At 36.9% G+C, this 26,695-nt stretch overlaps 3 protein-coding genes across 4 annotated transcripts; all 3 read right to left on the bottom strand.

The window, feature by feature from the left end:
* Positions 1–1,964: 1,964 nt before the first annotated feature.
* On the bottom strand, positions 1,965–11,936 carry LOC114253477 (uncharacterized). Of its 2 annotated transcripts, none has more exons than XM_028188363.2 (5): positions 11,790–11,936; positions 4,349–4,648; positions 3,721–3,883; positions 2,865–3,099; positions 1,965–2,414 (listed from the first exon to the last, which is right to left on the bottom strand). In XM_028188363.2, exons 1-5 carry the CDS (start codon positions 11,883–11,885, stop codon positions 2,294–2,296), a joined length of 915 nt encoding a protein of 304 aa, XP_028044164.2. In that variant the 5' UTR covers positions 11,886–11,936; the 3' UTR covers positions 1,965–2,293. The 2 variants fall into 2 exon arrangements, with proteins under 2 accessions (XP_028044164.2, XP_028044165.2); XM_028188364.2 differs by having other exon boundaries at positions 1,965–2,411.
* Positions 11,937–14,919: 2,983 nt separating this feature from the next.
* On the bottom strand, positions 14,920–19,099 carry LOC114253487 (facilitated trehalose transporter Tret1). Its single transcript, XM_089739711.1, has 3 exons — positions 18,837–19,099; positions 18,604–18,739; positions 14,920–17,295 (listed from the first exon to the last, which is right to left on the bottom strand). The coding sequence occupies exons 1-3, from the start codon at positions 19,050–19,052 to the stop codon at positions 16,067–16,069; spliced, it is 1,581 nt and encodes a 526-aa protein (XP_089595837.1). The 5' UTR covers positions 19,053–19,099; the 3' UTR covers positions 14,920–16,066.
* A 1,532-nt stretch (positions 19,100–20,631) lies between these two features.
* Positions 20,632–25,285, bottom strand: LOC114253580 (trehalose transporter 1-like protein). The gene is made up of 3 exons (XM_028188509.2): positions 24,995–25,285; positions 23,400–23,535; positions 20,632–22,910 (listed from the first exon to the last, which is right to left on the bottom strand). Exons 1-3 carry the CDS (start codon positions 25,250–25,252, stop codon positions 21,694–21,696), a joined length of 1,611 nt encoding a protein of 536 aa, XP_028044310.2. The 5' UTR covers positions 25,253–25,285; the 3' UTR covers positions 20,632–21,693.
* Positions 25,286–26,695: the final 1,410 nt, after the last annotated feature.

Here is a 26,695-nt window from a genome sequence, read left to right as displayed (position 1 = left end):
AAACGTACTTTTTGAAGTTATACTTCTTTAGGCGCATTATGAAAAATTGATGAGAGTGAAATCTTACGATGCGCGCGCACCGTAACACAAAATTAACAGAATGAAGTTGCCCACTAAATCGCTCATTACAATACGACCGACGTAACTTGGCGAGTCTGAATATAGCCGCAGGTGAACTTTCCGAACCGTACCGAGAATTACAGAATTTATACGATGTCAAGAAAAGATATGTCCAATATGCGTGTTTGAGGATGTTGTTTAATCGATTTTTTTTCCAAATTGATTAAAAATTAAATAAAAAAAGAAGAAATAAATTTAATAAAAATAAAGTATAACTTCTTACGCCGTACATAAGTACACGCACCCTTTTTTTATGATAGAAGGATTACTGGTGGCCCGGAGGTCTCTCCAGTTTCAGCAGGACAGGTGAAACGTACTTTGGATATAAGTGACGGCACTGTACTGTGTGTTCGTGCATTTGTATATGCGTCTGTGTATGTGTGTGCGTTATTTTTATTTATTTTTTATTGCTTAGTTGGGTGGACGAGCTCATGGCCCATTGATGCGGTCTTCTTCAAAGTATTCTTGTAATCATTTGGTTATCCATTAGATATTTAGCAAGGTTATTTGGGTAGGTATCTTATCTTTCAGAGTAGGTTTTAGCTCTATGGATTACTTTATCTTTGACTTTTCTTATGGCAAGATCCCAATGTATTCTTTCACTTGTAACACACCGTGACGGGCTCGCTGTCATCCTAAGCATTTTCTATTGAAATGTAATATCATGTTACAAAATTAATTCATTTAAGTAATTAGCTTAAAAACAAATTTATTTGGTATGTAATTTAAAAAACATTTCACCACTCCAACCTTGAGCTGATAAGATAATATGTATTGTAATTCTAATTCTAACAATTTCAGTTTGTTTATCATAAGCTAGTAGAATATTATTACATTGTTGTTATGTTGTCACCAGTCTGCATGGTTATTACATCCACAAACACATCAATAGATGTATATCTTATATCTTTTCGAGGATTTTTTGTTTCATAGGATGTGCTTTGTAGAATCATATGAGATGACCTCCGCATCTCGGCATATTGTTTTTACAATCGCATCGCTCGCCACGGAAGCGTAGCTCATCTATACTACCTTTTTTTTTATTGCTTAGATCGGTGAACGAGCTCACAGCCCACCTGGTTTTTTAAATGGTTACTGGAGCCCATAGACATCTACAACGTAAATGCGCCACCCACCTCGAGATAGAAGTTCTAAAGTCTCAAGTGAAGTTACAACGGCTGCCCCACCCTTCAAACCGAATCGCATTACTGCTTCACGGCAGAAATAGGCAAGGCGGTGGTACCTACCCGCGCGGACTCACAAGAGGTTCTACCACCAGTAATTACGCAAATTATAATTTTGCGGGTTTCATTTTTATTACACGATGTTATTTCTTCACCGTGGAAATGAATCGTGAACATTTGAGTACTTATTTCATTAGAAAAATTGGTACCCGCCTGAGTCTTATTATTTAGGCCACGACGACTTCAAAAAGACCTTCAATTGCTTACATCGAAAGTACGATTTACAGTACCTTACAGGAAAACAATTGATTGTAGGATGACTTGCGAGTCCGCACGGGTAGCTACCTCCACCCTGCCTATTTCTGCAGTAATGCGTTTCGGTTTGAAGGGCGGGGCAGCTGTTGTAACTATACTGAGACCTTAGAACTCATATCTCGAGGTAGGGGCTGCGTTTACGTTATATATGTATATTGGCTCCGGTAACTACTTAACATCAGGTAGGCCGTCCACTAATGTAAGCTATACATAAATTGACTTTGTGCGTAATTATCTAATACAATAAGCAATCTGCGTACAATATACATACAATATGCTTTATGATATTGATTCAGCACAAATACCGCTAATCGTCGATAATAAAATAAGACCACGTAATTTAATTACATTAAATTTATTTTTAATCGGTAACAAAAAATGAAATCACATAAAATTAGATGGCACATTAAAAATGCACTATGGTACTTTACCTAAACAAATCGAACGATATTATTCAGTGTTAAGTGTATTAACTGTTATGGTAATCTAGTATCAAATTGCGAGTTCCGACTAAATGAGCCAGTATCAAAAATTAGTAAAAGCTTCAACATTCGGTTCGGTAAATTAAATGCGTAAAGTTATATGTACAAGTTAGATGATGCCTACATATTATGATGATTTCGTTCGAGCAGCCGTGTCCTTAGCGTTTGTGGTCTATGACATTCATCAGCCTTTCACTTGGAACGTGGCTTCACCAGTCTAGAGGCCGGTGGAGCGAACTTGGCGAACCCTTGCTGGTCGAAGACCGGGAGCAAATCACGGACTCTGGCTGACACGGTACCTCCAGTTACTCTGCTGACATAAATAAATATATATTTTTAGTTACATAACTTACTGGTGGTAGGACCTCTTGTGAGTCCACGCGGGTAGGTACCACCACTCTCTTGCCTATTTCTGCCGTGAAGCAGTAATGCGTTTCCGTTTGAAGGGTGGGGAAGCCGTTGTAACTATACTTGAGACCTTAGAACTTATATCTCCTATATAACTTATATCTCGTGGTGGCGCATTTACGTTTTAGATGTCTATGAGGTCCAGTAACCACTTAAAACCAGGTGAGCTGTGAACTCGTTCACCCATTTAAGCAATAAAAAAAATCATCATCATCCCATCATTAAGCTCCCAACAATATTGGCCATACGGACTGTGTTAGCATTGCTCTTACGGCTTGTTTTGATCAGTAAATACTATACGTCTCTTAGCTTTCGTTATATGAGGAATTTATTAGGCTAAAAAAATCAAACTAACTTGCTAGGCTTAATCAACTTAGCTGCCTGGGTTGGGGTAGCTAATTCGGTTGGAAAGAACGTAGCTCCGTAGAAATCCAGGCCGTTTTGCAGCAGAATGTTGGCTTCCTCGATGTTGGCGAGAGTGACACGGACCACGCTCGTGGCTTCCTTCGGCACCATGCTGCTCACGAGCTCTCCATCAATAGTCGTGAGAGCTCGGGACGAGGTCTTCTCTGGTTTTGGAGTCGATGTACCTAATATATTGAATGAAAGATAACTAAACATAAATTACTTGATCGTTTTTCTCGATCTCCATCAAAAACCTCAGCAGGTATTTTGTCGGTAAATTAGGCAATATAAAAATTTTAAGTGAGGATAAGAGATTTTGTGAACCCAAAATGATTGGTACCATCATCCAGTTTAAGTGTGAAACAGAATTTATTCACAAGTTAGGTATTCACTGAATCTGCCTTTCGATATTTTTCTGGAAATGGCCAGCCACAATTCTGTCTTTATACGCTCCGAAAATCCCTTAACACAAATGGCTCCCAAACTTGCCTGCCCACCCGCAAAATATCCTCATTACTCTGTCGGCTACCCTTGGCAGAGCAGTCGTAATCATATGGAATCCTTGTTTATTATAATTAAAATATATACGGATAATAGTGACACAGGTATTTGTCATTGTGTACAAACTCAGCAATTTGTCTTGGTTAGTCGTGCGCACATGGCTTTTGTTGCAAGCCAGATATCGTTTCTTTTTACTTGTGTTTTTTATGTATCTTTTTGGCCTGTGATGTGTCTTGTGTGCCTAACAAATAAAATAAAGATTTTTTTGCTAGTTCGCGAAATAGTAGTTTATTTATTGTCCTTACCAGTGTTCCCGTCTTTTGGGGATCCAGAGTAATACAGCCTGACGACCTCGACGACCGAAGTAAATTTGTACAAAGCGTGGCGCACATCCTCCTCTGGGATCTCATCGGGAATGTCGTATACGTAAATGGTAAAGGTCTTCTGCGGTCTGCACGGAATAGCGATCTGGACGAAGACACGAGAATTTAATTGAAAATGAAATGAAGAATGGGAGCCGAATCACACACGGTCATCCAAGCAAAATAGGATAAATTGAACTGTGCGAAACAAGAACTGTTAAAAATAATTAAATAAATTAATAAACAGGTTTAAAAAGACATTAAAAATGCAAAAATAAAGCAAGCAAACCTCTTCGGCCTAATAATGTTTGCCTGAAGTGGGAATCGAACCCACGAACTAGCAGCCAGGAGCAATATGGTAAGTTTATTAAGATATATAAAAGAATCAATTTCAATTATTTTTGTTTGGGTTAGTTAGTTGCAATAAGAAGGGCGAAGAGAAAACGAGGAGCCATTAGAATCAGTAAATGCAGTCAAAGGAAGAAGTAAAAAGCCAAAGAAAACATTTATAACAACACTCTTTACAATAGATCATTAAGCTACAGTATATTTTTGAAGCCAATCCAATTACCTTCCTATAGAACCGTGATCCGGTAACTTTATGGAAACCTTTCTTGAATACCATCTGATAGTCATCGACGCTGGAAAACTTAAAGAGTATTCCAGTAGCAGTCTTCGTCAGGGAGAAGCATCCCTTGAACTCCATCTTCTCACAGATGGTGGAGGCTTTTTCCATGCTGAGGCCGTGGGAGGGAGTGAGAAGGAAGGCGCCCTTTGTGAGGAAATGCTCTGAGTCCGATATGTCGGACTCGCTCTCTCCGCCCTTCATGAGAGTGTGAATCTGTTCTTTCCACATGTACGAGTCGGACATCTGTTAAGCGTACAAAGTTTATCTTATCGTAACTGATAACAGAGAATTTAATGAATTCTTAACAGACCTATATACTTTTTAAATGATACTAATATTACAATAGAATTGAAACAAAACTATTTTTAATACGCTTTTATTATTGGTTTCATACGTAATGTTATTATCTATGTTACATACCTTTGACCATTATTTTAACCGCCTTCAAAACGTCGGATTAACTCGAAATTTAGCATACTTATCAAGGACTAATGCTAGGACCTGTTACTTTCGGCAGTCACAACAACATTTTTCACTTAAACGCCTTTTTTTCACTTATCAATTTGGAAACTGTTGTGTTTGCCTGAATGTACAATAATGAATGAAAAATGTATGATACATAATGATATCTAAACTAAAAAATGAAAAATAAATAATAGTTTAAAAAAAAACTAAATAACACGTTTTTCATTGATCGTAGATCGATGACGCTTTTATAAAAAAATCTACTTAATAGACAATAAATTTATTGTAAAAAAGCGTGGGTAGCTTTTTAAGATACATATTATCAAAATAATAAGACTTTAGTTAGTTATTCTAGTTATATCTGTCAATAAAATATTTAAACTATTGACGTCGCGCACCTCACGCTTTTTTTACAGTAAATTTATTGTCTATTTTTTAGTTGGATTTTCTATAATATAAAAGCTTGTTTTTGGATTGTATTTATTTTCATTCTAATGAAAGAAGATATCCAGCAAAAGAGTGAGTTGGACTGACGACATTTACAAGAAAATTTGATATAAATTGGACAATACATCACTTTAAGCCTAGAATACATTTTGAAAATAATTGTAAAAAAATTAAATATAATACAACCTAACTAAAAAGAGTACCTAATATTTCCAATATTTTCCAGAATATTTATAATAATTTTAATTTTTTTTTTAAAGTATTAGTTATTAAATGTTTAATTACGCGTTTAATATTTTCGACGCTGCAAATAATTTGCAGTTTTTGATCACGTCTGACCATGCTCTTATTAAATTTGTCATTAGAATATTGAGCCAAATGCAAATCGATTATTCTGTAAAAAAATATATTGACCTTTACATTCCTTTGCACATAAAAAGACTAACATTTTCTTAATGTCTGGCAGTCGCTTTGACTCGAAGCCTCAGCTAACACCATAACAAGATCTCAGATCAGATTAGCGCCAACGGTTTTTTTTTTATCATTAACTTATTTTCTTTAGCTTTCCAACGATTTACGATCGAAATTACTACCATTGATCTCCAAATAAAACATAAGAGACAAATGAAAATCGCAGAGTTCATTATAATTGTTTAGTAGCGATAGTCGCGGTAAATACGCGCGAGTGTATTGACCTAGCCAATCTAAAGATCTCACCGCAAGTAAATACGCTTTATTGAAATGTTTATGAACATCTGAAGTCGTCGTGGCCTAAAAGATAAGACGTCCGGTGCATTCGTATCGAGCGACGCACCGGTGTTCGAATCCCGCAGGCGGGTACCAATTTTTCTAATTAAATACGTACTTAATAAATGTTCACGATTGACTTCCACGGTGAAGGAATAATATCGTGCAATAAAAATCAAACCCGCAAAATTACAATTTGCGTAATTACTGGTGGTAGAACCTCTTGTGAGTCCGCACGGGTAGGTACCACCGCCCCGCCTATTTCTGCCGTGAAGCACTAATGCGTTTCGGTTTGAAGGGTGGAGCAGCCGTTGGGACTATACTGAGACCTTAGAACTATATCTCCAGGTGTGTGGCGCATTTACGTTGTAGATGTCTATGGGCTCCAGTAACCACTTAACACCAGGTGGGCTGTGAGCTCATCCACACATCTAAGCAATAAAAAAAGAACATTTACTAAAAGTGCTATCACGGTCACAAGTCGATCAAACGTAGAGAAATGTATTCGACAACATTATTTCTTAACCCCTTTAGTGCTGAGCTAATTTTGAAATATTTCGCGGAAATTGCTAAAGGAATTTTCAATAAAAGTACCTCATAAAATAAAATCAACTTAAAAAAATTCAAATATCAATGCTAAATTCACAGCAAAATAAATTTTAAATGGTTATTTATAAATGTTATTAATTTATTAAAAACGATATACGTACGCGCTCTAAGACATATCAATCCAAGTCGATAACTAATATAATCAAACTGCGCCATGGTCGTTATTACACGTCAAGGAGAAGCTGAAATAGCCTCTCAAGGCTATCAGCGTAGGCAGGAAGAAAAAAAATGGTCGATATTCCGACGCTGCGCACTTTATACGCATCAATAGAGAGTCGATTTCTTGACGCTTGCTCGAAGGGCTAATAACGGATTCATTGAATACTCTCGAGTTTGAATTACTTATACATGCTATCGTGTACGGTTGATTTAACATCTGTCACGGATCAGCGATGAGGAATATCTTTGATTCTTACGAAACATAATTGGCTTATTGTTCTTTTAGCATCCTGTCGCTTACTTCCCAATGTACTACCAAAATTATGGTTTTGAAAACGACTTATAGTACTCACATATGGGCTTAATGATTTAGATGCGTAAATCTTTATTTTTATTTTATTAGTTTTTTGCTTAGATGGGTGGACGAGCTCACATCCCACCTGCTGTCAAGTGATACTGGAGCCCATAGACATCCACAACGTGAATGCGCCACCCAACTTGAGATATAAGTTCTAAGGTCTCAAGTATAGTTACAACGGCTGCCCCACCCTTTAAACCGAAACGCATTACTGCTACTAATCATTGCTCGTGTGGTGGTAAATAAATGGTGAATCGATTGTTAGTGCCGTTGTCTACCTTAGCAGTCCCAGTTTTGAAATCAGAATCCATGAACTGCATTGCAGCAGACAAACATAATGTCTGTTTATCGGAGATTTTCCAAAAGCACAAAGTTACTTTTAAATGCATGTTTTATCGCGGCTTAGGTAATAAAAACCCCAATTAACATAAAAGAATTGTAACATATATGTTTGAAACTAAAAAAATATATTAAACATTAATAATTGAATTCGTCTATCAAACGTTATCGAGCTAATAAAAAAAGCCGAAATATACATATGAGAAAAGCGTGCATTGAATTTAAGACAAACATCACTGAACAAGAAACGAAAGAAACCTTCATAAGCAGCATATTACTAATGGTGGTAGGACCTCTTGTGAGTCCGCACGAATAGGTAACAACCACCACCCCACCTATCTTCTGCCGTGAAACAGTAATGCGTTTCGGTTTGAAGGGTGGGGTAGCCGTTGTAACTATACTGAGACCTTAGAACTTATATCTCAAGGCGGGTGGCGTATTTACGTTGAAGATGTCTATGGGCTCAATCACTTAACACCAGGTAGGCTATGAGCTCGTCGACACATCTAAGCAATAAAAAAAAGGTAGCACGGATTAATGATTCGTCAGAAAAGCTCGCAATTAATTAGAAATTTATTGTGTAAGAAGATATTTTATTTAATTTATTAAATGTAACTAAACTAAATTCGCGATTTGTAATATTAAATCGCGCTAACTATCACATTTAAACAGAAGATTTAAATTAAACAAGACAACTTGATAAATCTCCCTGTAACATGGTACACGAAGCGCACTCATTAAAAATATTCTTAGTGGACTCACATCGGTGACCTTTTTTTATTTTTTAATAAAGCAAAACAAGCATCAATTAAAACAATACTTCCGACGAAGATCCCCATTTTATTAGTTCAATTTAAGGCTACAATTACGACCGATCGATACGTGGGTGCGCAAAACAACTGTCAAGGCACGATCGATTCTCTTTGAAAGACATTAATTACGAAGCCTTTTATGGGAGATGATTGCGACCAACTGTTCAATTTGTTTTACGATGACGAATTTTTAGAGCAATTAAATGATTTTTGGTGAGAATTGATCTTAAAACCGTCGTTTAAGTTGAAAATTGATAGCTTCAGTACATATGTGTATAGAGTTAAAGCTGGCTTAAAGATCGCTATAATACGAGGCTATAAAATCTATACTAATATATAAATCTACAGTGGTTTTTACGGATGTTCCGTTATAACTACTGAACCATGCATCCGATTGACTTGAAACTTGGTATCCATGTAGAAAATACACGTACTTAATGGATAGGCTAATATTTATTATGAGTATTGGACTCTCTACGCCAGTTGCGGGGGCGTTGATGATGAGAATCTTTGTGGGGATGAGGAATAATAATGTTAATTTGAAATGCCCAGCGAAGCGAACGGGTACAGCTAGTCTTCATATAAATAAAAGAATTAAAGGGTTTCTTCCATTGTTCCTAATTGTTGTGATTTAACCCATTTAAAAATAAATGAAGTTCCTATTTACTTTTAAATAAATCTGTAAATCGTATTGACTGAGAAGCAGCACTCTAAAGAGTTTGTCGAATTAAAGAACTAACTAAAAATGTTTCAACAGGCACTACTCGGAACCACAATGTCATATCCAGGATTCTGGAGAAAGACAACCCCAGATTAAAATATAACCTAACAATCACAATTCCAACATTGATAGAAGTGAAAAAACAACAAATTTTTTAAAAATTAAAAATCCTGCCTCTTTACCAATATTTATATCAACAATTAAATACAATGAAATTTGCATGTATGGTACATAAAGTATACTGAGCTTAAGTGAACGAAAAGTGCCAATGCCAAGAAAAGTATGTCACCAAATGTTTTTAGAACTAAAAAACTACACTAATTTTTTCGCTAACAATGAAGGTATGAAGAATTAGATATGGAATTTCAACCTCCATTTTGAAACAAAAAGACCCTATCATTAAACTACATATAAAGGCGTCGATTTCGATTCTCATACAAGATTTTAATACTCGTAAGTTAATTAGCGTAAATACAAGCTTCAATAAACGAGTGAATAGTAACACGTATAACAAAGTTAAAACTTACATTAAAGCATACTAGAGACCCCGCAGTAGTCTAAATTCGACTATAATTGGAATTGTAAGTTTGTACACTATATGATTGTATTTTCAAGTGCATGCGGCAGAGATGCGAATGTTGAGATGGATGTGTGGAGTGACAAGAATGGATAAGATAAAGAATGAGTATATCAGAGGAAGTGTGAAAGTGGCCCCGGTAAACAACAAATTAAGGAGCGGACGGTTAGCGTGGTATGGACATGTGATGCGTAGAGAGAAGATGCATGTGACTAGGAGATGTATGGAAATGGTAGTGCAAGGTAGAGGGGGAAGAGGTCGACCGAAGAAGACATGGATGGAGTGTGTGAATGACGATATGAGAGAGAGAGGAGTGAGTGTTGAGATGACGGCTGATAGAAGAGAATGGAAGAGAAAAATTAGCTGTGCCGACCCCACATAGTGGGATAAGGTGGAGAAAAAGAAGAAGATGATTGTATTTTCAACACCAAGACTACACTATAGAAAAATATTAATAAAGACAAATAATATTTAATCTAATCTCAATTTGACAACAGACGGCAAGAACAAAAGTTTGACAATAAATATTATGCATGCGTGTGTGCGTCAAATACATGGTATGTAGTGTGTGTAATGTTTTCTTTATTGATTTAATGTATCGTTTATGCATTATTAAAAATATATATTAGCATTGTGCACTTCTTCTCTATATTCTCTGTAAGTGTGGAAAATTTCATACTCCTCCATCCGCGCAATTTTCGTAAAAAGGGATACAAAGTTTTTGCTTCACGTATTAATATATAGATACAGAGGAGTACGGAGTACGGAGTACACGTAGTAATAATAAATACAATAACCGGTTTTTATGTTAACAAATTACAAAATTTAAAATTTTATTTTTTTATAGTAACAATCAGAGCTATCAATGAAACCGACGGACTTAAGATGAACGCAAATGAAAAAAGGAAGCTTAATTACGCGGGGGCACTAACTAAAATGCGCAATCTACAGAAGAAAATATAAGACCCGTTAGTAACCCTTTCACCTCTTTCGATCGAGTTAGATGCGAAGAGAATTCGAAGAAACAAAACTTGTCTAGATAAGGATATGATCTAAAATTTTAAACACTTAATTTAACTATGAAACTTCTTCTGAAAATTTAGATCCTGAATCATTGTACGAGTAAATATGGTTAAAATTCAAGAAAAATTCTTAAAATTGTGGAAGGGCTAAAATGTCCATATCGATCAAAGAGTCTCTCGGTTTGTTCGCCAAATCCCTCAAATAAGAAAACACAAATTTCTGCGTAACGAAAATCACTACCCGCTTAAAAACAAATAAAAAAATACACATTCAAAACGTTCCAAGACTTCCGCGGTTAATATACGTATTAATAACATTTTTCAGTTAAAAACAGTATAGTCCATTTAACATAATATATCATCTTCTCGCATTAAAACTGTACAATCTTAAAACTTACTAATTTTACAGGAGAGTGTTTTAAAGGTTTAACATGTGGTATTTTTAATATTAATCATCTTTGCAACATTTATTTTTTATTTTTTATCTGTCTTTTAAAGTAAGATAAAATTATATATTAATTTTGATAACAGTCGTCAAAATATAGGTAAAACTAAAACAAAAAAAAAACTAAAACTAAACTACGCTCTTTTGACAGTATTTATGAGAAAAATACTGGTGATACCAAATGATTCCTCATATTAACTCAAGTTCGAATATTTTTGGAAATTGTGCATTTTTAATGCGAAAAGATAATATCGACGCTTGAAAGGCAAACACGACTAAGCGACAATGCGTGAACTTTACAGTAGACTAATGATTTAAAGTTGAAATACCTGAAAACAAAATTTATTTTAACGAATCTAGCTGTAGTAGAATCTAGCTAGTAGCTGTAGGATTGAAATGATTTTAATAGACCTAGAAAATTTTTTTTTTGCGCATCGACTATGGTTATTGCCTATCATTTATTAACAAAGCAGTTATTGTCGCTTAGTCATGTTTGCCTTTCAAGCAATGTATCAAGTATGTATCAAGATATGTATCAAAAACAAAATTCATAATATAGAGGCTGTATTTATAGGGCTTGTTAATTCTATGGCATGTTTTATAACTCTAGGCTATTTACCATAGTAATAATGCACTCCTGATGTCTTCTGCTCTTGATGCGTATATAAACAAGAACTTCTTACCTGACGTTTCTCGTTGGTTTTCTGGAGCGTGGTCGAGCTCTTATCTTCCTCTTGCCTGGCCTGTTCTGTGTCTGAAGCTCCTTCGGCTAAGGACATATTGTGAATGACTGTAGCGGCCGAATGCAGCGGGTTTTCGTTACGAACTGGTGTTTAGTCAGCCATGGATGCCACTCCTAGACTCACCTCGGACACTAAAGCGATAGAGTGGACCTTTTTTTCTCTTAATTATATTCAATTTGTAATTTTGTAATACCGGCCCGTTGGAGCTAATACCAAATAAAACGGACCTTTAATTACAAATAGAAATATCGCGTATTAAGTGAAACACCGCTTAAACCATATTTGGTTGGCTATTGCCTTTCATCCGTCAATATAAAAAGGAAACAATGCACGAATGGAACTTTTCTTTTCTATCAAAATATGAACATTATGTAGCAGAGGACACGAGTCAAAAAATATATTAAGATCAAAAAGATTGAAACAGCAATTACAAATACTTAGCTGAACTTAAGTAGCTGAAACATTACAAATTGAAGATTTACATTAAACAACTCACAATGAGACGTAGACACGAATTTTGCTTTGTACGTATCCAGTACGTGACTGTGTCATTTGACCATTACTAAAATTTCAATTACTGCAAACACAAAACAAAAATCCAAAGCCTCAACGGAACCCAAAACCACAATCGATTCTCAAAATTTCTTCATGCTAATCAAATCTTAAAACAGCTATGAAAGAAAATAACACAGTATTTGAAGATCGCATACTATAATTCAAATTATTTCCGAATAATTCGAATATTTTATAGTTTTCGTGATAACGAACATCTTAGATTGATTAATTCATCGACATTTGAATACTGTGATAAATACCGTCTTTTTTTAAAAAAAAAAAAACCCTTTTGTAAATATAATAAATACCTGAACACAAATCACACACAATCATCCGACCTCCAAATTAGTTATCCTCCGTGTTATGGGTACCAGAGACTGACATACATACTTATGTAAGTTTAAATATTTACATACAGTCAAACCTGGTTAAGTGAGAACTGGATAAGTGAGAAAACTCTATAAGTGAGAGTAATAGCCAAGACCCGTCATTTTAAGCTCCTAAAACCTCTATTAGAGAGAAAGAGAAACCTCTGTAAGAGAGAGTCGTTTTTCCCTCATGGACCTCCGTAAGTGAGACTGCTATTTATCTATACCTCTATAAGTGACAGTCGAGCTTTATTTATTTATATTATTTAGGAGGAACGAGTGAAAAAACAAATTACAAATTTAACATCTGCTATTTTATGACTCATTCTTAACTTTTGTGGAACTTCCTACCATTGTTTTTGAATTGTTTTCTCGTCAATATTGAACCTATTCTATTTCGTGGAACTAAATAACGTTGTTATTTTATCGCATTCTTTTCGAATGGACACGTGTACCTGTGTACCGTCCTGTTTGTCGGACTTACTCAGTTTATCGTTAATCAATTGCGAAGAAAAGTTCTGTTCTGCATCATGTCAAAACGGAAAATTAAAGTACTGTCATTAAGTGATAAATTCAAAATAGTGAATGCGTTTGAATCCGGAAAATCGCGAAATGAGCCCATAGACATCCACAACGTAAATGCACCACCCACCTGGAGATATAAGTTCTAAGGTCTCACGTATAGTTACAACGGCTGCCCCAACCTTCAAACCGAAACGCATTACTGCTTCACGGAAGTAATAGGCAGAGTGGTGGTACCCACCCGCGCGGACTCACAAGAGGTCCTACCACCAGTAAATATAGATAATAAACACCCAGACAAAGAGCAAACAAGCCTATTCATCACACGAATGATTGCCCGATGTGGGAATCGAACCCACGACCCTCGGCGCAATAGTCACGGGCTCTAACTCTTACACCACCGTGTCAGTCATATAGATTAAGCGGTAAAATTAGTTTTAATTATGCCCAGGATTCGCGAAAACCCGGTGAAAATACGACGTAAATCACATTTTAATTTTTCATTTCTATCCGTGTCGACTCCGCGGTTTTTTTTGTTAATTTTTAACAACAGGAACTGAATTGTAAGATGTGGATCTTATAGCTGCAAAGGATATGGACGTAAAGATGTGATCATAGTGCATTTGAATTTCAATGGCATGGTAGGCAGCGGCTTGGCTCTGCCCCTGGCGTTACTGACGTCCATGAGCGTCGGTGACCACTTACCATCAGGTGGGCCGTATGCTCGTCTGCCCGCAAAGACAATAAAAAAAAAAATTAAAATTCAGCGCCTCGTTTTTCGTTAGCGACAAAATCCTTCAAGTTATTTCATGATAGATATAGTGATATAGATACGTATTTGCTTAGAGAAAAATTGATAACTGCCTGCGGAATTTGGACCCCATTCGGATAATTCGATACGTGTAGGTACTCTTTCTATTCCTTGCATCGTGTTCCTCAGTGCTGAGGGTCGTGACCTTTGCGGAGCACTTTTCGGCTATGTTCCTCCATTTATTCCTGCACCCTGCGCAGTAGATGACGACGTTGATGCTGAAGTTCAATGTTAAATAGGTACACTGGCCGCTGTTTGTTTAGATCCCAACAACTTCGGTCTTTACGGGCCAGAGTGCCTGAGAACCACTTATCTCACTACGTCAACATAATCTGCTCTAGATTTTGTACTAGCTCTTACTGGTGGTAGGACCTCTTGTGAGTCCGCACGGATAGGTACCACCACTCCGCATATTTGTGCCGTGAATCAGTAATGCATTTCGGCTTAAAGGGTGGGGTAGCCGTTACTGAGACCTTAGAACTTATATCTCAAGGTGGGTGGCGCATTTACGTTGTAGATGTCTATGGGCTCCAGTAACCACTTTTTTTTATTGCCCTTGTAGGCAGACGAGCATACGGCCCACCTGATGGTGAGTAGTTACCGTCGTCCATGGACTTCAGCAATGTCAGGGGCAGAGCCAAGCCGCTGCCTACCACTTAACACCAGGTTGGCTGTGAGCTCGTACACCCGTACGTACATAAAAGCAGTAAAAAAAGAAAAAACTCATTTAAATAGAGACCATCTTTATCACCTTTCGCCTGATGAGCTTGGTAAATCATGAATCACTTCTATATTATTACGATACAAAAATAAATTTAACAATTAGTCATTTCTTTATTTCATTACCAGGTTCAATTAAGACTATAGTTTTGTAAATTGTATACAAGAACAAACATTCATTTTGTAGTAATTTCAAAGTTTTTATGATTATGTGAAAATTAAAGAAAAAACACTTTTGTGTGCAATATGTAAGAACCCTAATATTACATCCCGATACTGTACACACGGTTTGATAAAATGCCCATACGAGGGCAATGAGGCGCGACATCAATGACACAAATTTTTGTTCTAAGCGCTCCGCCCACTGACTTCAAGATTTATTACTGTGCGTCTAACACTATTAATATAATTACTTAGTGGAATCAAACAATAACGTTCTTCCTTGAACCTTACATAGGTAAGCGTAAATGGTCCTGTGTGTAGCTTGTCTTGATCACGAAGAACTCTGAAAGTCCTTTACTGTTTGTGATATTAATATTTGCGGTTACAGAATGATGACTCCGAAGTAATAACGGAAGGTATTTTTCAATCAAATAATGTCGAGTAGACACCACTTTACAATATACATCATCTGAAATATCCTGCGATTAGCATTCCGGAAAACTGTAGAAAAATGAGACCTTACAACACATGTCTCGATGTGGGTGGCGGCATTTACGTTGTAGATGTCTGTGGGCTCCAATCACTACTTATCACCGGCCGTAAGCTTTTCCAACCATCTACGCTATAAAAATAACAAATTTACCAAAGCTCACAAGTTTGTAATAAAAACGTGCATGGTTAATATAAATATTAATTGTTTCCCTATACTTTTTCAAGAGCAATACGATGAAAGAAAAGTTTACTTATTTACAGCTTATTAACAAGTAGCATTTGGTTATCTTCTATATAATACAATTTAAGAAGTCATGAGTAACTTATGTAACCTAAAATCATTTCACCAAATATTAGATGAACTGAAAATTCGTTTAATCATTTACTTTAGAGAAATAATAAAAAATGTCCTTTCAGCTCCTGTCTTATATGGGGACGATAGCTGGTATAATGATTTATTTTTCGCGCATACAGGACAAAACATTCATAATACCATAGGAACTGATCTTCCTACAAATGGGTTACCTATCAAGGTCTAATACATATTGCTCCACATAACAATAGAAGGGTAAACATTAACGCCATTATTAAGCAATTACAACAGATCTTCGGCTATTGTTGCAGTTTTGACTTTTGAGTTTATCTTCGATCTCATGTAAGCTTTTTCCTTTCGTTTCTGGCAAAGTGAAGTATAATATGACGACCCCAAATAATGTTACAGTCGCGTAAATCATAAAAGTGAATGCTTCGCCTAAATTCTTCATCATTCCTGGTTCTGTTTTAACCACCACAAATAAACTCGCACAGGCCACGCCCGTACTGATGCCGGATCCCATTCCACGAACATTTTCCGGAAAGATCTCACCACACATTATCCACGGTATTGGATCCACGCCAATCGTTATCGCGCAAATGTAAAACATTAAACAAAATAGTGGTATCCAAGACATGTTTTCTGGCTTCAGATACAAGAACATTGCTAAGCCTATTAAAGATACTATAGTTAAACCACTGCTCAGGAAGAAGACATTTCTTCGACCATACTTCTTACAGATTACACAGGCTGCTAGTGAAGCTATCAACCTCAGCAAATCGATTAATAACATCACTAAATACTGATCTATACCTTTACCTACAGCCTTTCCCAAAATATCTATAGAATAAAACGTGACAGCATTTGTTCCCGTGAACTGACATGTAGCAAAAAATAAGTTCATAATCATTAAAGGCTTTATTAGTTCTGGGCTTTTAAGATAGAGGAGTTTATTTCTCCAAGTCTGTACTGGGGAAGCATGAGCTGCCAATTTACGATCAAATATAGTTTTTAGTTCAGCTTTGGCTTCGTCATTATTCCCTCTTAACCAGTTATAAACCTTGACACCCTCCTCAATGTGACCTCTTGATATTAACCAAGTGGGACTTTCTGGTAAGAAAACTAGTAAGACTATACTTAATATTGGAAACACGGCGCATATTACCGCTGTCCATTGCCATGATGTGAATGTGCCGACTAAATGTGCAAACATGATACCAAAGGTCATGCCTAACGAAATCGCAGCGAGAAAAAAGCCTCGATACTTCGGTTCCGAAGTTTCTCCGATATATACCGGTCCCAAGGGAGCTATTAATCCTGAGCAAAGCCCAGTGAACAATCTTCCGCTTAGGATAAATGTGAGGTTATAAGATGCTGCCGTAAGGATCCAGCCGATCAGAAACAGAGCAGATACTATAAATTGAGCTCTTCGTCTTCCGGATCTTTCAAACAGCCATCCGGATATAAGGCAGCCGAGAACCATTGGGAGTGCTGTGATTGAAGCTGAAATAAGAAACAATTTGAACACTTTTTTTTTTATTTCTGATCAAAATCGGGTTGACGCATTTGAGATATGATGCTGGAGGAAGACGTTACTGATTCCCTGGATGGCAATCAGACCAACGAATTAATTCTGGAAGAACCAGGCGACTCCACAAGACTCTTCATCATTTGCCTACGTTGGATTTTCGAGTTTTTCGGTCACGGGTGGCAATATCGAAAAACTAATCATGACTGGCAAAGAAGAAGGAAAGAGGCCTATTGGACGTAGTCGCATGCGCTGATCCGATCAAATTAAGACAAAATTGGACTCTAGCATTAATGTCGCTATCAACTGCGCAGAGGTCAGAAAGGAATGGTGGAACATAATCCGAACAAAAGGGTTCCGTAAAGGTCACATCACTCAGCATTGAGGAACACGTATTTTCAACGTCTATGTGCTCTTCATTCATTCCTAAACGATTCATCGAATTGTGACGAGTTTACGTTACGTATTTCTGTCACTTTTTTTTCATACATGCTGATAGCCTTGAGAGGCTATTTCAGCTTCGCCCTAACATGTAGGTGAGCTCACAGGGCTCAAACCGGAGTATTGCTAACACTGACCCTAGCAAGAGCAGTGCTTCGCAAAATCTACCGCCGGATCGGAAACGTGACCCACTGAGAAGATCCGGCGAGAAACTCAGTGGGCTGTGTCTATAGGTTAATTCGCTTGTCGAGCCCTTCGTTACAAGTGACGGGTTCGACGAGGACGGTGAACTGTGATTACGGTACCTAAAAGCACCGTTAATGGATCGGGAGGATCCGTACTGATGTGAACTTCTGTCACAATAACATAAACGGGTAGCGCATAGTTAGTATAAAGAAAACCAAGTTTTTCACTGCTATTTCACTATATGGTACCTTTTGTTATAGTAGTCACTTAGTATATAGGTGTATTTCAAACATTCACCAATATGAGATTCAGTTGTTGGACTTACTTTGATTTGCAGCACAAAATACGAAACGACTATGGTGTGGTTCAGGTGCGGTTACTAACTACTAATTTTCGGACGCTATTTTTCTGTGATGAACACGATTCCGGTTCCAAATTTCGATTAGATATTGTTACAGTCTGGTTAGAAGACTACAATCGAAATTGTTTTAATGCAGTTGAGTATTTTCCTAATGCCTGAAGGCAGTGGTCGATATTCAAGTATTTTTTTTCTATTCTTAATTCCGAACCGGCTAGTTCCTTTTTTGCAAGGCCATTATTTTTAATTATTTAGCCAATTATAACTCCCAGTACTAATTATTACTCTAATAACAGACCTATCCAAGACGCTGTTTCTTTGTCTGCCGGAATGGGTCCAGCTTCTTTTTCCAATTGTGGCAACAAGGTCGCCGAGAATCCAGACGACAAACCAAAGGAAATATTTAACAAGATCGGCACTGACGCTGCTAAGCTCTGTAATTATTTTTATGAATTTGTCATAGATTGTGTAAATCCAGACTTTATTGTATTAATTTTTTATTAATTTCATTCGTAACATTAAAAAAAATACCTGTTTCCACATCGGTGAAAATAGAACAGAAGTTTTCGAATCTAATAAATCTTCTTTCGTAGCTTCCATTCCACCAACCAAGCTAAAACCATCGCTACTATAAATTATATCAGTTTCGGCAAGCTCTTTTGTTGTTAAATGTCCATCTTCAACTTCAATTAGTTCATATTCTGTTGTTAACTTTGATCGTTCCTTTTGTTTATCGGTGTATGCCATCGTTTTACCTGATAAAATATTGAAACAATGAATTTCTCTTCTCCTCATCTGATCTATCAGTTAGTAGATCACATGTAATTAATTATCTTCAGAAGATTTTTATTTTAATACTAGCTGACCCGGCAGATATCGTTGTGCCTTAATCGCTAAATAAAAGACCTAAACTTTTATAAAAAATAAACTTAAAACAAACAAAAGGAATCCGTCCGACGGGGGACACATCACAGGGAAAACAAAATTGTTATTTCTATTTAATTCCCAGCATTTTCATATTTATCTGCCTTTTAAGCCTTCTCTGGACTTCCACAAGTAATTCAAGACCAAAATTAGCCAAATCAGTCCAGCCGTTCTCGAGTTTATGCGAGACTAACGAACAGCAATTCATTTATATATATATAGATAGATTATACAATTTAGGGTTTACTATTATAAACGCACATCGGGTGCCAAAATGGCTGAAGAGTGAAGAAGAAGGGTTATTAAAAAAGTGTTAGTTACGTAAATAAACTTTTTTTTTTTATTGCTTAGATGGTAAATGGTATATGACAACATTCACTTAGTGATGTGTATGCGCTCCGACGGCCACTGAACACTAAATGCGCCGTGAGCTAATTTAGATGTCATATAAAGAAACCAAATAAAACATTCTTAGTGATCAAACTGTGTAAACAATGTCAATTTTGATGTCGTCGTGGCCTAAAGGATAAGACGTCCGGTGCATTCGTATCTAGCGATGCACAGATGTTCGAATCCCGCAGGCAGGTACCAATTTTTCTAATGAAATACGTAATTAACAAATGTTCACGATTGACTTCCACAGTGAAGGAATAACATCGTGAAATAAAAATCAAACCCGCAAAATTATAATTTGCGTAATTACTGGTGGTAGGACCTCTTGTGAGTCCGCGCGCTTGTCCGCCTTGCCTATTTCTGCCGTAAAGCAGTAATGCGTTTCGGTTTGAAGGGTGGGGCAGCCGTTGTAACTATACTGAGACCTTAGAACTTATATCTCAAGGTGGGTGGCGCATTTACGTTGTAGATGTGAGCTCGTCAACCGATCTAAGCAATAAAAAGAAAAATATATATATTTTAAATACCTGATCAATGTCCAATGGATTTATTCCACTCAATAAATTACTTTGAGACAACCAGAGACTTCGTCTGTCATAGTAAACTGAATAAACAGTAAATAGAAAAAATAATATCAATGTTATAAGTCACCTTTATACTTATTAATATAACTTCAGTGTACTTACTTATAAATGTTACGGTTGTCGTGCCAGATGCAACAGCGTTGTAAGCAAATGAAACAAACTAAAGTGTATTTTCTAGTTTATTAGAAAGATATATTCAACATACAATATATTTATTTAAGATAGTTATGATAACATTTTTTTTTATTGTTTAAATGGGGAGCACATAGACTTCCACAACGTAAATGCGCCACCCACCTTGAGATATAAGTTCTAAGGTCTCAGTATAGTTAGTTTATAATATTAAGAAAAAAATAATCTAAAGTACTTAAAAAGATCAAGTGATGCACCGCCGTTTGAATGAAGCAGGCAAGTACCAATTTTTCTAATGAAATACGTATTTAAACAAGCAGCAATAATCTGTTTCCGTTGGAAGGATAAAGCGGCCATTGTACTGTAAGAACTGAAATCCTAGAGGACTTAAGTTTGTGGCGGCGCTTACGTTGTATATTTCTATGTGCTCCGACAACCACTTAACACCAGAAGGGACTTGAGCTCTTCCGCCCATTTAACCAATAAAAAACGACATAAATGATACTCTAGCAAATAACTTAGTACATGAATGGATTAGAGGATGACTCCCGACTGACGAGGGCAATTATCCCCTATGGACCGACTTCTCTAAGCGTTGGAGATCTTTGCAAAAGCAGCGCGGCACGATAACCCTCTTATCGTGGCCGCCGCTAATTACCTACTTATCCGATCGCGACGGGGTAATGCAAAGCCACCGGCGTCCGAAACATGTGTTGTCGGTCCCCCGGATTCATTCTGGGTGCTTTTAGACCTCTCAAACACCGGTCACCGTCCTCGTTGCACCCGTCGATTACGATGAAGAATTCGACGAGTGACCTAACCCATAGACACAGCCCATTGAGTTTCTCACCGGATCTTCTCAGTGGGTCGCGATTCCGATCCGGTGGTAGACCCTGCGAACCACTAACTCTTGCTAGGGATAGTGTTAGCAAATTCTCTTAGGTTGAGCCCGTGAGCTCACCTACTCGTCCGGGCGTAGCTGTAATGGCCCCTTAGGCTACCAGCGAATAGGTAGGGAAAAAACTTCACGTCCCGGATATCCGGACACCGAACCAAAAATGGAATAATTGAAACGTATGTAACATAACGAAACGCAACGTAATGTTTAAAACGAAAAATGACATATTGAATGTTTAGTATTATGCACACACATATAACATACAGACTTGAAACTTATCTATCTCTTTAAGCGAATACTTTTAAAACAACAACATTACTGTATATGTATACTATTTAGTATAGTATTTAGTATTCTTGTACAAAGCAAATTTCGAGAAAAAATTTGGACTAGGTATTTATTATTCTAAATAGATGATACCACATTATTTACACTTAATCGAAAACAGTGCTAAGTTTCAAAACTTTGAGTCATTATTACTCTTTTGATTTTTTAATTTGTCTTCAATCTCCTGTAGACTCTTTCCTTTTGTCTCTGGGAGAACAAAGAATAATATGATGCTTCCAATAAAGGCGATTGCTCCGTAAAACGAGAAAGTAAACACTTGTCCTAAGTGAGACATCATGCCTGGTGCGGTTTTAACTACTACAAATACAGAGACCAAACCCACAGCTGAACTAACTCCCGAACCTAAGCCTCGAACCTTAGTCGGAAATATCTCCCCACACATCATCCAGGGCAACGGAACTAGACCAATTGAAATCGCACAAATATAGAGCATAAAGCATGATAGGGGTATCCAAGCCATATTTTCTGGTCTTAGATACAAAAATATTGATAGTCCTGCCATTGAAATTGCTGTCAAGCCTCCGCTAACAAAACATACAGGTCTTCGCCCGTATTGTTTGCATATGATACAGGCTGCTACTGACGCTAACAATCTCAGAAAATCTATTAGGAGCATCGCCATATATTTATCAATATCTTTTCCTAAAACCTTTTTGATAATTTCTACAGAATAGAAAGCAACTGCATTTGCGCCGACAAATTGGGACATAGAGAAAAAGAATATCATAATTACTAACGGCTTTATAAATTCCGGGCATTTATAATAACGAATTTTGTCTTTCCAAGTTTCTACTGGGGCATCATCGTTAGCTAATTTACGATCGATTATATCTTTCAATTCATCTTTGACTTCATCACTATACCCTCTTAACCAGTAATAAACCTTGGCACCCTCCTCAATGTGACCTCTTGATATTAACCAAGTGGGAGATTCTGGTACAAAAACTAGTAAAACTAGACTTAATATTGGCAATAGAGCGCAGATGACCGCAGTCCACTGCCATGATATAAATGTGCCGATAATATGCGAGAAAAACATTCCTGATGCCATTGCTAATGAAATAGCGGCGAGGAAGAGACCTCTATACTTCGGTTCCGTAGTTTCTCCTATGTAGACCGATGCCAAAGGACCTATCAATCCTGTGCACATCCCTGTGAAAAATCTCCCGCACAGCATGAGGGTGAGGTTGTCTGCTTTTATTATGAGAGCCCATCCAAGTAGAAACGGGGCACATGTGATGAATAGAGCTGGTCTTCTTCCAAATCTTTCAAATATCCATCCAGATATAAGACAGGCAGGAGCCACCGGTAGGGTTGCGATTGAAGCTGAAATATACATTTAGATATTATTATAGTTTCGACCACTAAAAATCCATTTAAAGTGCTAGTCAATTATCGAGTCAAGAGACAAAAAACTGTTGAAATAAAATATAAGCCCGTTAGCGACAATGTTCTCAGTAAAACAAATATTACAAACCTATTTATTTATTTATGTACACACAAAAAAGATGACATAGTACAGAGTAATAAGAAAATTATGTACAAAGGCGCTGCTTATTTCTTCCAGCAGACCTGCGAGAGGATTACGAGAATAATAATTAAAAGTGATGAGTGTGTGTAGAACAAATAACACATAACTAAAATAACAAATACAACATGAGAATTATAGTAATGCACATACACATAGCAAATATTATTAAACTTGAATACAAAATATTAAACGTAACACAGTATATACAAAGCGTATAGAACAATGATAATTCGGTTGATGAGAGATAGAATTGTTTGACCTTGTATTTAATAACAGAAACAGACCTATCCATGACGCTGTTTCTTCATCTGCCGGAATGGGTCCAGCTTGTTCCTTCAACTGTGGCAGTAAGATCGCCGAGAAACCGAATGTCGAACCCGCAGCAAAACCTAATAAAATTGGTGCTGAGGCTGCCAAGCTCTGGAAACAGGACATATTTGTTTTTAATTCCAATCACATTATTAAAAAATACTAGTTTCTATTTATAAGCTTAAAACTTAATCTTTTAACTTTAAGATTTAAAGCTTTAAAAGCTTAAAGTTGTCGTCTTAACGATATACAAGCCGACTACAATCGGATTGCTTTCATCCTATTTCGATTCGTCCATGATGCAATAAGAAAAGTCATGAACCCATTTTGTATTATTCTAGGTCGAATGGTAACGAACGGTCGGTAACGAACTGACATATAATTTGGCGTTTAGTAGTTCTTAAGTAAATGGTAACCGTCATTGCCCAAACATAAAATGAAATATTTCACTTAACGAATGTATCATTGCGCTACCCAAAAAATGGGAGACGAAGAATATTCGAGAACTGTTGAAACAGTAGAGCTTCCGTTTGCTACTATTAACGAATATTAACCTAATAAGAATCAATGAAACGCAAACTATTATTACATTATCCGTTTTGCCTAAAACTGCCTTTTTTGTGCATATTCCCTACGATTCACAGGGTGGCAAAAGTTTGTCCAGATCCAATATTACCAATTTCACTGTGCCTGTGCGTTCACACACAGAATCACTGGTTTACACTGAAATTTTATTATTAAGAAATGTATAATCTTACTAGCGGCCTGCTCCGGCTCCGCTCGGGTCTTTAACAAAAATTTCAACGATGTTTTACGTTGTTTTATTTTTTAAAACAAAAGAACACTTATTGTGGCATAAATATAATAGTTAGATATATGCTGTCGGGACAATTTTTGTAAAAAAATAATGTGTTCTACAAAATCGTAATACATTAATGTATTGTGTTCTACAAAGTCGTAATACATTATTTTATTCTATCACCAGTAGTTTTCGCAGGGCACGCGATTATAGAATATTGAAGGTAATTTTTTTTCACCTTTTTTTTTATTGCTTAGATGGGTGAACGAGCTCACAGTCCACCTGGTGTTAAATGGTTACTGGAGCCCATAGACATCTACAACGTAAATGCACCACCCACTTTGAGATATAAGTTCTAAGGTCTCAGTATAGTTACGGCAGAAATAGGCGAGGTGGTGGTACCTACCCGTGCGGACTCATAAGAGGTCCTACCACCAGTGATACACCTTGGGTTATATTATTGGAATCTTAGTAAGGATCCCTAATTTTTTTCAAAAAAGATTATAACTAGATAGCCTATGCCTTTCCTCTTTATAATTATAATATTAGTATAGATTATTAAGTATTATATTTATGTAGTGACATTTCTTACGTGTAGTAGTAACGTATTCCAGTTTGAAGGGTGCGTCAACCGTTATATCACAATTGACCTCTTTCTCCAAGGTGGGCTGGCACCATTTACTTTGCTGTATAGCCACAACAGACATAACCGCCAAACTACAGATGGGCCATGAGATCCTTCATGGATCAAAGCAATTAAAAATAAGCTACCTGTTTCCAAATCGGCGAAAACCAAGGCACAGTTTTCGAATCTGACAGTAGGTCAACTCCTTTCGAGACTCCATTTCCTCCTGTCAATCCCCATTCAGTGCTACTAGATACATTTAGATTCCTCTTATAATTAAAATTTGTTTGTTCATAGCCTCTTGTTCTTTGATTTTCATCTTTGACAATAAGTATTTGTGGTTCATTTTCTATTGGTCCCTTGGTTTCTACCTTTGATTTATCGGCATCCACTACGTTTATCATCGTTTTATCTGAAATAGTTTCTTTTATAATCAAGTCATTGCGAATTCGACACAATTAGAATTGTATATTCTTAATATTATGGTTTTCTTTAATAGACACGTCGTGACGACATTCAGTAACCAAATTTGGATCACGAAGTCGGTATCTTTGTTAGAATCAATTGAAGTACGCTCGGTGTCATGATATTAAGTGGCATTGCTGAAGTTCAATGACCGGAGGCAGGTGGCAATGTTAAACAAAAACAATTACTTAACACATGCTCATGAATAATGTTTATGATAAAGAAATAACATTGGGTAACACAAATTCAACTTGCTAAAATTGTATTTTACGTGTTTATTGGTGGTAGGATGTACTTTAAGCTGTAACAGGTAGATACCACCACCCTGCCGCGCAACAGTGACGTATTTGAAGAGTTCGGTGAAACGTGACAATAATTTCAATTGAAACTTTTATATCGTCTCTTAAGGGCCGCATTCACATTCTGTGGTTGGTCTCTGGGTTCGAACTGCTACTATTAACAACTGGATGGACTCGCAATAAAAAAAAACCGAAACTAAAATTCTATTTTATGAGTTCTTAGTATGACTTTTAATACATTGGAGTCGAGAGAAATCATAGAGTTTCAGTGGTAGCACCACGGTAGGTGGTAGTTTGAAGTCGTCGTGGCCTAAAGGATAATACGTCCGGTGCATTCGTATCTAGCGATGCACCGATATTCAAATCCCGCAGGCGGGTACCAATTTTTCTAATGAAATACGTACTTAACAAATGTTCACGATTGACTTCCACGGTGAAGGAATAGCATCGTGTAATAAAAAATTAAGCCCGCAAAATTGTAATTTGCGTAATTACTGGTGGTTGGACTTCATGTCAGTCCGCACGGGTTGTTACCACCACCCCGCCTATTTCTGCCGTGAAGAAGTAATGCGTTTCGGCTTGAAGGGTAGGGCAGCCGTTGTAACTATACCTGAGACCTTAGAACTCATATCTCAAGGTAAGTGGCAGTATTTACGTTGTAGATGTCTATGGGCTCCAGTAACCACTTAACACCAGGTGGGCTGTGAGCTCGTCCACACATCTCATCAAAAAAAAAAAAACCAGAAACGGACTAAGCCGAGGGTAAACAGATTCGCCTTGCTCCTTCCTATCATCCTGCGATTAGGAAATGCAATTTTCAGTGTACCCGTGATCCGCTTAAGTAGTGCTTATTTAATTTCGGAAACTAATTAAATCTAAAAATTGTGGTAATAAGCATTTACAAAATAATATTGAACAATTCATAAATAACAATTTTAATCCAGTACCCATTTAAAGCTAAATCAAGCAAACAGGCAGTAGGCAGCGGCCTGGCTCTACCCCTGGTATTGCTGAGGTCCATGGGCGACGGTAACCACTCACCATCAGGTGGGCTGTATGCTCGTCTGCCTACAAGGGCAATAA

Source organism: Bombyx mandarina, chromosome A1 (assembly GCF_030267445.1).
Source record: "Bombyx mandarina strain Sakado chromosome A1, ASM3026744v2".
Taxonomy (NCBI): domain Eukaryota; kingdom Metazoa; phylum Arthropoda; class Insecta; order Lepidoptera; family Bombycidae; genus Bombyx; species Bombyx mandarina.
This window is presented reverse-complemented; position numbering and strand designations above follow the sequence as displayed.

Coding starts and splice junctions, on each gene's coding strand:
- LOC114253477 (XM_028188363.2), bottom strand. CDS start 11,885: ATGTCCTTAGCCGAAGGAGCTTCAGACACAGAACAGGCCAGGCAAGAG. Junction 4,649..11,789: donor AAACCAACGAGAAACGTCAG/GTAAGAAGTTCT, acceptor TACGCTTAACAG/ATGTCCGACTCGTACATGTG. Junction 2,415..2,864: donor AAGTTGATTAAGCCTAGCAA/GTTAGTTTGATT, acceptor TATTTATGTCAG/CAGAGTAACTGGAGGTACCG.
- LOC114253487 (XM_089739711.1), bottom strand. CDS start 19,052: ATGGCATACACCGATAAACAAAAGGAACGATCAAAGTTAACAACAGAA. Junction 18,740..18,836: donor TTTCACCGATGTGGAAACAG/GTATTTTTTTTA, acceptor AAATAATTACAG/AGCTTAGCAGCGTCAGTGCC. Junction 17,296..18,603: donor AGAAACAGCGTCTTGGATAG/GTCTGTTATTAG, acceptor TTCTTATTTCAG/CTTCAATCACAGCACTCCCA.
- LOC114253580 (XM_028188509.2), bottom strand. CDS start 25,252: ATGATAAACGTAGTGGATGCCGATAAATCAAAGGTAGAAACCAAGGGA. Junction 23,536..24,994: donor TTTCGCCGATTTGGAAACAG/GTAGCTTATTTT, acceptor TCCTGTTTCCAG/AGCTTGGCAGCCTCAGCACC. Junction 22,911..23,399: donor AGAAACAGCGTCATGGATAG/GTCTGTTTCTGT, acceptor TGTATATTTCAG/CTTCAATCGCAACCCTACCG.